Source organism: Toxotes jaculatrix, chromosome 19 (assembly GCF_017976425.1).
Source record: "Toxotes jaculatrix isolate fToxJac2 chromosome 19, fToxJac2.pri, whole genome shotgun sequence".
Classification (NCBI taxonomy): domain Eukaryota; kingdom Metazoa; phylum Chordata; class Actinopteri; family Toxotidae; genus Toxotes; species Toxotes jaculatrix.
The window spans coordinates 6,529,857-6,539,629 of NC_054412.1; the positions used below are offsets into that span (position 1 = coordinate 6,529,857).

Sequence of the window (9,773 nt, forward strand, 5' to 3'; positions counted from 1 at the left end):
ATTGGAATTGAGTTCAAGCTTTTAGAGTTACTTTGAAACAATCATCAGCTGTCCCTGACACAGGTAAAGGCGCCAGGGACAGCTAACAGGTACATACAAAGTGTGTCAGCTGATTGCTCAATTGCAGCAGTTAACTAAGCAATCAACAGTGATATTGTCCCTTTGCAGTAACTAGCTTTAAATATCAGTGGATCTCCTGGTTTAATTGTGCCTTCATGTCAAGGGCAAGATGATGATTGACCTACCGATTATTTTATTTTCTCAGTCAATCTGTTTTGTCAATAAAATGTCACAAAAATGTCTACAATGGTTTCCCACAAACCAAGGTAACATTTCCAGATGTTTTGTTTTGTGCAACTGTTTCGTGGTTTTACTCGAAAAACTTTTCAAACAACAATTCAGTGATTACAGAAGTAAATGCTTATTAATCTTCTTGCCACTCACTAATCAATTAATCAACCAATCTGTCAAGCTTTATCCATGTCTTTATTTGCGGAAATTTAAAAACACAATGCATTAGCAGCTTTTCGGGACTGTGTAATGCAAATAGTCTGGAAAGACAAGCAGTCTACTCTGTGTGGCTTAGCAAACTTTACCTTTAAAATGTGTATTTTACCAGGCGCTATAATCCTAAAATATCTGTAAGACATTTTTATTTTAATGAAGAAACAATTACACCATCTGCCCATGCCGCGTTGTAACGCAGCTATTCGTATATTTTAACATTACAGAACGCTTCAATGTTTGGTTACCATGGTGTTTTGTTCTCTCTGACAGCAGCTGTGCTGCGAGCCGCGAGGGCTGCATCTGACAAGTCAGTGACGTCACTTTAGGCGGTTTTTTTTTTTTTTTTTTTTTTTTTCGTGGAAAGTGCTAGAAGAAACGAAGCACACCCTCCTGCTTTTCAAATATTCCTCCATCGGATTAAAAAGACCCTCAATCTTTGCTAATTTACCATTAAACAAACAATGTATTTGTCATTTTTATTGATGAGACTACTTCAGTCGATGCTGATATTTATGCCACGATAGTAAATGGCGGCAGCTATGGCACCTAGTCTGTCACCAAAAATCTGGTCTCTGACTAAAATTATCCTTCGGTAATAAACAGTCGAAAGGTGGCAGCAAAGGTGCGCTGGCCACAGGGCTTGACTTCATTATTTTAATATTGCAGTATTTTCAAAGGTACAAGCTTTATTACCAGCTTTTACCTTGGACGAATTATGATAAACCTGGTGCCTGGACGCAAACATGAAAAAGGCCAAATACCATTCCTTTACAGGAGCATGTGCAAGAGATATAGTGTCTGTCTGTGGCAGTTTTGAGTCTCGTTGTCATTTTAAGTGTCTTTATTGTTGTTTTGTGTCTCTTTGTGGTAGTTGGCCACTGGGTCAGTGCCTGATAGGCCAGTTCCTCATCCCTGACTACTGTGTACATTGTGTTCAATTTGTAAACTAAACATATAGCAAATTCAGACTTGATTTCTCATTGTCATGATTTACACATCACCATGCTCTAGAGAGGTTGTTACTAACATTTAATACACAATTGCAATACACTTATATCAGTTATTATTATTATTACTATTGTTATTATTATTAACTATCGCTTTATATATCAATGTAATTCCAAATTGTAACTGTCGTTGTCTGCTTCAGTAAAATAATCATTTTACTGACTGTCTTTTACCCACAGACTAGTTTTAGTGGTAGATGGTGCGCCGCGGACGGATACGGCCTCACGTAGAAACGCATGTGTATAAAGATTCCGGTCTATTAAAAGGAAGTCCCTTTCCATTTCCCTGCGTCAGAGAGCACAAGGGACATAACATTGGTTGCATTTTATTCAAGAAAAGTCAACGGAATTAACAAGGTATGTTCACGCTTGTTTTCCTTGTGCGTAGAATACTTTCTACTCCGTTAATATCTGAGTTTTGTCAGCCCGTCACTGAACTATTCCATGAATGTATCTATAATGAGAGCTCATGAGTCACGACGATAACCTTAGCATCATTACTGTCTTGTAGGCTGCAGTTAGGCTATTAATGTTATCACTTAATATCTCCACCAAACTCTCCATACACGTTAGATAATAATGCTTAATCCTTACACAGTGATTGTTGTATACAGACCGACAATTTGCGATGCTGAACAGTGTATATGCTGCACTCTGCCGCACTGCTAGGCCAGACTTGGGTTGCACCAAGGCAGGTGTGGTGGAGATGACAACGCCGACTTGGTTTATTTTACGGATCTAGGCGTGATAATTCACACTCCATCCGACTGGGCCAGATCATATAACGACCCTCATTAAATCCCCCACCTTACTCGCCAAACGTGTGAATTTTAAGATTGTTAGAGTAATGGCTGATTAGGTGGAGTTTGCGCAATGTGGTTGGTGTCCTTAACGGCCAGTTAACGGTTACATAACTTACGTAAAAGAACGGATTTGGTTAATGTTAATATAAACGTAGTTTCAGATTTATTTTTGATTTATTCAGTATCGTTATCTTACAGGCAAGCGGCTGGTTTGGTTTTATCTTTGTTTCAGGGGATAAAGCTGCCTCATAGTAACACTACGCTAACCACCGTCCTCGTCATTTTCTTGTCTTTTAACTTATATTACACTTACACACATTAACGTTTTAATCTAGAGCGGTCGTTTAGGGCCGCATTTCCCAGCGGTGTCGTTGTTTTCGTCTCTGGCCGTTCCTCAGCACGTGTTTGCGGAGTCCATTGTCTGTCGGTCGACGCCATGTTGGTTAAGGGCTACTTCCGCCGATTTGTAGTAACACGATGGCAACGGTCCAGTTTTACAAAACCGGCTTGTGGGCTTTTTCAAGTTGTGATTCCGCTTCACAATCAATGAAACCGAAAGAGTGAATCCTCACTCTTCACAAATGACAGCCTTCCATGTCTGGTAGTCTTAGGTGGAGTCATAATTTATCATTTCCTGACAACAATGTACATTTGCCTCAGTTTGTGCTTTTTCAAACTTAAGTCAGTTCACAAACATTTGTTTTTTTTGTTTATTGATTAATTGATTGATTGATTGTGCCTCTTTTGTGCAGATGCCTGAAGAAATGCACCAAGAGGAGGAGGCTGAGACCTTTGCCTTCCAGGCAGAGATCGCTCAGCTCATGTCCCTGATCATCAACACCTTCTACTCCAACAAAGAGATCTTCCTCAGGGAGTTGATCTCCAACGCTTCTGATGTAAGTCTTCAGGAGCTTGGTGGTGGCCTCTCATCTCACACCATATTATGGCTCTTTCTTAAGTGATTCTGTGATGAAGGGGCATGCAATACCCAAACTAAAAGTTACAAATATAATTTTTTCTTTTGTAAATATAAGCTGTAGTCTTGACATATTTTGTCAATGTGTCCTCATAGGCTTTGGACAAAATCCGCTATGAAAGCCTGACTGACCCCTCCAAGCTGGACAGTGGCAAGGATCTGAAAATTGACATCATCCCCAACAAAGCTGATCGCACCTTGACCCTCATCGACACTGGAATCGGCATGACCAAAGCCGACCTCATTAACAACCTGGGTACCATCGCCAAGTCTGGCACTAAGGCCTTCATGGAGGCCCTGCAGGTACTGCAACAAAACATGATCTAGATTGCAGCATGTGGGAAATGAGGGCAAACGGCATGTAACAAGACAAGATCACTTCCGTGTAACAATATAAAGTCTACAGTTGCAACACAAAGATCTGCGATTATGATGTTTACCTTCAGTTATCAAAGTGTTCAAGACTGTTTTGACTGCTATAATCTGAAGTTCAAAACTGTGTTCCCTTTAGGCTGGAGCTGACATCTCCATGATTGGTCAGTTTGGTGTCGGTTTCTACTCTGCCTACCTTGTTGCCGAGAAGGTCGTTGTCATCACCAAACACAATGATGATGAGCAGTATGCCTGGGAGTCCTCTGCTGGAGGTTCCTTCACAGTCAAGGTTGACAACGGTGCGTGTCCTGGCGTCATTACAGTATCAGTGCAGCTGAAATGGCAAAATTTTCATTAATTTGCTACTTGTTCGATCTATTTGACAAAGTATTTCAAATGTTTGACAGCTTTTTGTCATTCACTATGCTTGCATTAGAACTTAGAAAGTTTAGTCAATAAGTAAATTAAAGTGGCAGCTGTTTTGACAGTTATGTTGTTCAGATAAAATTCTTTGAAGATAAAATGTCAAATTTAGTTGTTCCAGTAGTATTTTTGTTTTATAGTATTTTATATGTTTCATCTTTCAACATGGTATTTTGTTAGGACAAACTGTACTAATGGCTGTAAAACTGTAAACAGGTGAGCCTATTGGCCGTGGAACAAAGATCATCCTGTATCTCAAGGAGGACCAGACAGAGTACATCGAGGAGAAGAGGATCAAGGAGATTGTCAAGAAGCACTCTCAGTTCATCGGCTACCCCATCACCCTGTTTGTAAGTACTTACATTTGACTTGACCTTGTTCCACTTTGCTTTAGTTCAGGCAAGTTAAACTGCTGCCTTGTCAGTGAAGGTAAACTCTGGATATTTTGATTTGCAGGTGGAGAAGGAGCGCGACAAGGAGATCAGCGACGACGAGGCAGAGGAGGAAAAGGCAGAGAAGGAGGAGAAAGAGGAGAAAGAGGACGGTGAGGACAAGCCAAAGATCGAGGATGTGGGCTCAGACGATGAGGAGGACTCCAAAGACAAGGACAAGAAGAAGAAAAAGAAGATCAAGGAGAAGTACATCGACCAGGAGGAGCTGAACAAGACCAAGCCCATCTGGACCAGAAACCCTGATGACATCACAAACGAGGAGTATGGCGAGTTCTACAAGAGTCTGACCAACGACTGGGAGGATCACCTGGCTGTCAAGGTAAAGGATGCAACACCAAAACAACTGCTTCGTGTATATATTCCTCAGGCAGCACGTTGCCTAAAAAAAAAAGAAAAAATACAAGGTAAATTTAATTCAAACTCTTTTCCCATTCACAGCACTTCTCCGTGGAGGGCCAGCTTGAGTTCCGGGCCCTGCTCTTTATTCCCCGCCGTGCACCTTTTGACCTCTTTGAGAACAAGAAAAAGAAGAATAACATCAAGCTTTACGTCAGGAGAGTCTTCATCATGGACAACTGTGAAGAACTCATCCCAGAGTACCTGAGTAAGCTGATGGTCTTTTCTTTTTCCCCCTAAGGACTAAAATATTCTCACTTCTGCACTGACCATTACTCTGTCTACAGGGAAGTCTTTAACTGCTAAACCTCAATGTAATATTGCAATATGTTGCTAAACTGTACCTATTGCACCTATTTCAGACTTTGTCCGTGGTGTGGTGGACTCAGAGGACCTGCCCCTCAACATCTCCAGAGAAATGCTGCAGCAGAGCAAGATCCTCAAGGTCATTCGCAAAAACATCGTCAAGAAGTGTCTGGAGCTCTTTGCTGAACTGGCTGAGGACAAGGAGAACTACAAGAAGTTCTATGAAGCTTTCTCCAAGAACATCAAGGTATCTAAAATAAATTTCTGTTGTGCAGCATTCATTTTTTAATTAAAAAAAAAAAAAAAAAAAAAAAATCTCAACAAGCTCTTAATGAAAGTTCCTTCTCCATGTTGCATTCCTTGTATCTTCAGTGCATCTCCATGGATTCATAAGGTTTACTTCTGTTACTTCCAGCTTCAAATGTACTACATAGTTGAAAAGTTGGAGTTTTTGTGTTCAGTCAACTAAAAAATTGTATGTACTTAAGCATCAGTTAGTGTACAGAATTTTGTTTACGTAATAAGTTACAAGTCTTATGTACTGTAGACTTAAGTCGCTTAGTGTTTTAGTTACTTTAGTATTAAATTAGTAACTAGACTTGCACCTAGTTGTACTAAATTACTTCAGTACTACTAGCCTGTGACAACGGATCTAATCTGAAATCAAATAATCTCACTTTGATACTGACACATGGGGTTTGAGTTTCTGAGTATTGAACCACTGTCCATTATCTTGTGTCTCTGTAGCTGGGTATCCACGAGGACTCTCAAAACCGCAAAAAGCTGTCTGAGCTGCTGCGTTACCACAGCTCCCAGTCTGGAGATGAGACAACCTCCCTCACAGAGTACCTGTCCCGCATGAAGGAAAACCAGAAGTCCATCTACTACATTACTGGTGAGTCTGTCTCAGAGAAAAGCTTTTTGTTTTTTGTAGTAAAAAAAAAAAAAAAAAAAAAAAAAATTACATTTGTAAGTAAAATTATTTTGTTTATCTCCAGGTGAGAGCAAGGATCAGGTGGCCAACTCTGCCTTCGTCGAGCGTGTCCGCAAGCGTGGCTTCGAGGTCCTGTACATGACAGAGCCCATTGACGAGTACTGTGTCCAGCAGTTGAAGGAGTTTGACGGCAAGAGCCTGGTTTCTGTCACCAAAGAGGGCCTGGAGCTGCCAGAGGATGAGGAGGAGAAGAAAAAGATGGAGGAGGACAAGGCCAAGTTCGAGAACCTCTGCAAGCTCATGAAGGAGATCCTTGACAAGAAAGTGGAGAAGGTCTGTGATCCTGAAATTTTTTTTTTCCCCTTCAGCTAAAATTTCCTTTCATATTTTAGGGTACAGGCTCTTAAAGTTCATAACTGCAATTGACTGTTTTGTTTGATGACAGGTGCCCTAATTCGTCCCAACTTGTATTGTGGTGAGTTCCTGCAGACTTGAGGTGGCACTTTAGGTCATCTCTGTTATCAGGCGTACCCCCGAATGATTTGCAGTTTGTCCCAAATGTGTTTTGACTAGTTATGGGTTTCAGGTGATAACATAGAGATGCTGAAAGCCCAGAACCTTCTGAAAACCTAACTCATGAATGTGATTTTTGATTCTGGTTTAACATGCCTGGATTTCAGTTTGCATACTTGGTTTTGTAGAATGTGACTTTTCAATTTCTGACGCTAGTGGAAGTTTAACCAATTGGTTTAAATATGTATTGGCCAGAATTGTTTGTTTGTTTTAACATGAAATTGGTTTACACAGACTGAATATTTCAAGTTATTGTAGAACAAAAGATTGCTCTGGACAAGCTGGTGTGTTATTTCTAACATGACTGTTCTGCATGCGTTCATTAACTCGAATTCACCCTCATGAATTTTTTTAAAGTAGGCCAGCCTGCTGTTCAAACACTACGCATGTCGTCCCCGCACCCCCATCTCCCTCTTAACATTCACTGTTTGGCTGTCTCATCCAGGTGACAGTGTCCAACAGACTGGTGTCTTCACCCTGCTGCATTGTGACAAGTACTTACGGTTGGACAGCCAACATGGAGAGGATCATGAAGGCCCAGGCACTCAGGGACAACTCCACCATGGGCTACATGATGGCCAAGAAGCACCTGGAGATCAACCCTGACCACCCCATCGTGGAGACTCTACGGCAGAAGGCTGACGCTGACAAGAACGACAAGGCTGTGAAGGACCTCGTCATCCTGCTGTTCGAAACCGCCCTGTTGTCCTCAGGCTTCTCCCTGGACGACCCACAGACTCACTCCAACCGCATCTACAGAATGATCAAACTCGGACTGGGTAAGTGCACACAGAAGATAAACATTGGTAGTTATCACACTGGTTATTTGAATTGATCTCTAACAAATAACATAATCCTTTGTATCTCTAGGTATCGACGATGACGATGTTCCCACAGAGGACACCACTTCTACATCCGTCCCAGATGAGATTCCTCCCCTAGAAGGCGATGGTGACGATGATGCTTCACGCATGGAAGAAGTTGATTAAACCAACCCCCCCCCCCTCTCACAGATTTCTAACACTTAGTCTCACTTTCCAATTGTTCATCCTTAAAACTGCAGTAACTGCAAAACAAATAGTCATTCATGTTGTGTGGTGGACCAGTGTTGCTCGTGTCTAGAGCGTTACTCTGCAAGACCTTTTTAAGAAAAGCAGTTTTGGTTTTTGCTGTATAAGTTCATGGTGACAGCACATTTGTTTTAACAAAGTATCCTGTTGCACTGAGTGTTAAATGTTGGCGTGGTAAATGTGTGAACATGGGAATGGCACATTCCATTATCGGGTTTGGGGAGGTTCTGCTCATGTGCAACACTGCACGCTGCATGGAGAGAGGACTGTATGATTCCTTTGCCTGAGTCCAGGCTTGTCTGTATTCCAAGTCTTGTTTTGCAAAAAATTAAAGATGTAATACCTTATTTGACTTTTTGTTGTCGTATGTCTTAAACAGAGGGAGACTTAAGTTAAAATCCATAAACATATTTTGTGAGACCAAAAAAAGGAACCAGTTATTTTTACTCCAGCCTCAAAAGTCTGTTCCTCCCAGTGGCCACTAGGTGGAGACATGCTACATACAGTTTCAAGTAGTATTGAAGTCACTTTCTTAGGTGAGATCATGGCAGAAGTATCACAGGTATCACCCACACAGACATTTAAGATTCCAAAGAAAACTCCTGCAGTGGCAAAACAAATTGTCAGATGTTAATGGAGCTTCTTTCATTACTGTAAACAAAGAACTTTTTCTCCTGTCTGAGGGTGTTCAACTGAAATCAGCCACATGAAAGTTTCACTTACTGAAACACAACACAACTTTCTTTAGAAGTTGACATTTTACTGAAGCGTAACCCTTACTATATCCTAATAGCCAAAAAAAGTCAATCTTAATCCTCACCATAAAAAGCCTATTCAGAAATCCATTCTATACAAAGAATTAGAATCATGCCTGTACCGGAGATTACAAAGATTTAAAAGTCATTAAAATATTTTCCTGGTCACCTCTGTTGGTGACTGATTTTGTTTCTATAAGACTTTGTGTTTTGTTCACAAGATGATTGTAAATGGAACCAGATCTGCCTGAGCTAAAAATAACAAATGCTGTAGAAGTGGTCTTATGGATTCTAGTATGAATCTATAGGCACTTCATTTAGATTAGAAATGTATTGTTATAGTATTTTTTTATAGGTTTTAAGAAAACTTTTGTGTGTGGTTACAAATATACTATCAAAGGTTTTAGAATGCCTCCATTTTTACAGCTGTTATTTAAATTCACATAATTCAACAACTCCGTCTCTCTGAAATTAAATCACAGAACAAATAAACAATTGGAGATTTTAAATCCAAGGAATCTTGGAATCATCTTCTTGTACTAAATTTAATCTAAATTTTAGACCCATTCAGTAGCCAAACACACTCGTGATGTTCTCTCTACAGTGGAAATGAAACTGTTCAGAAAGTTTGGCCCAGCACTGCTCCAGAAGATCAGTGGGGTTTGAAGCCATTGTTTGCTTCTTTGTTTCTAATGCTTTGGGTCATTATCTTGCTGTAGGATGAACCCCTGACCAACCAGTGTGTCTTGCTTTGTTATTTGCCTTTTCCTCACCATTCTGATGGCCATATGCAGTACTGCTTCCTGCAGTATAGTATTGTCCTAATAATAGATCAGAAGGTGTAGTAACACAGTTTGTTCCAGCACTGCCTTTGTACAGACAGAGGGTTTGTAAGTCATCAGCAAAAGTCAAGGCACCTGTAGGAAGTGCTTTAACTTGTACAACTTCCATTGGTGCAGAAAATCTATAGGTCAAGTAATTTAACAATCTCTGAAAGAGATCTGTTTTCTGTGAAATTTACATGATTTTACTTTTCTAAACTTTACTTTTACCTCACTGTTTACCTTTGTACTATTTAGGGTTATTCACTGGATTTGAACTGCTTAAATTTCAATAAAAAAACAAAAAAAAATGGAGGTGTTGTAAAACGTTTAACCAATGTAACTGTTACCAGCAATAAGTCACGTGGTACAGTAGAG

At 40.4% G+C, this 9,773-nt stretch overlaps 1 protein-coding gene across 1 annotated transcript; it reads left to right on the forward strand.

Annotated features, from left to right (window-relative positions):
- The first annotated feature begins 1,726 nt into the window (after positions 1 to 1,726).
- hsp90ab1 (heat shock protein 90, alpha (cytosolic), class B member 1) lies at positions 1,727 to 8,166 on the forward strand. Its single transcript, XM_041063749.1, has 12 exons — positions 1,727 to 1,871; positions 3,070 to 3,213; positions 3,390 to 3,596; positions 3,805 to 3,964; positions 4,305 to 4,438; positions 4,545 to 4,859; positions 4,979 to 5,144; positions 5,299 to 5,489; positions 5,990 to 6,137; positions 6,241 to 6,509; positions 7,195 to 7,528; positions 7,620 to 8,166. The coding sequence occupies exons 2-12, from the start codon at positions 3,070 to 3,072 to the stop codon at positions 7,736 to 7,738; spliced, it is 2,187 nt and encodes a 728-aa protein (XP_040919683.1). The 5' UTR covers positions 1,727 to 1,871; the 3' UTR covers positions 7,739 to 8,166.
- The last annotated feature ends 1,607 nt before the right edge of the window (positions 8,167 to 9,773 follow it).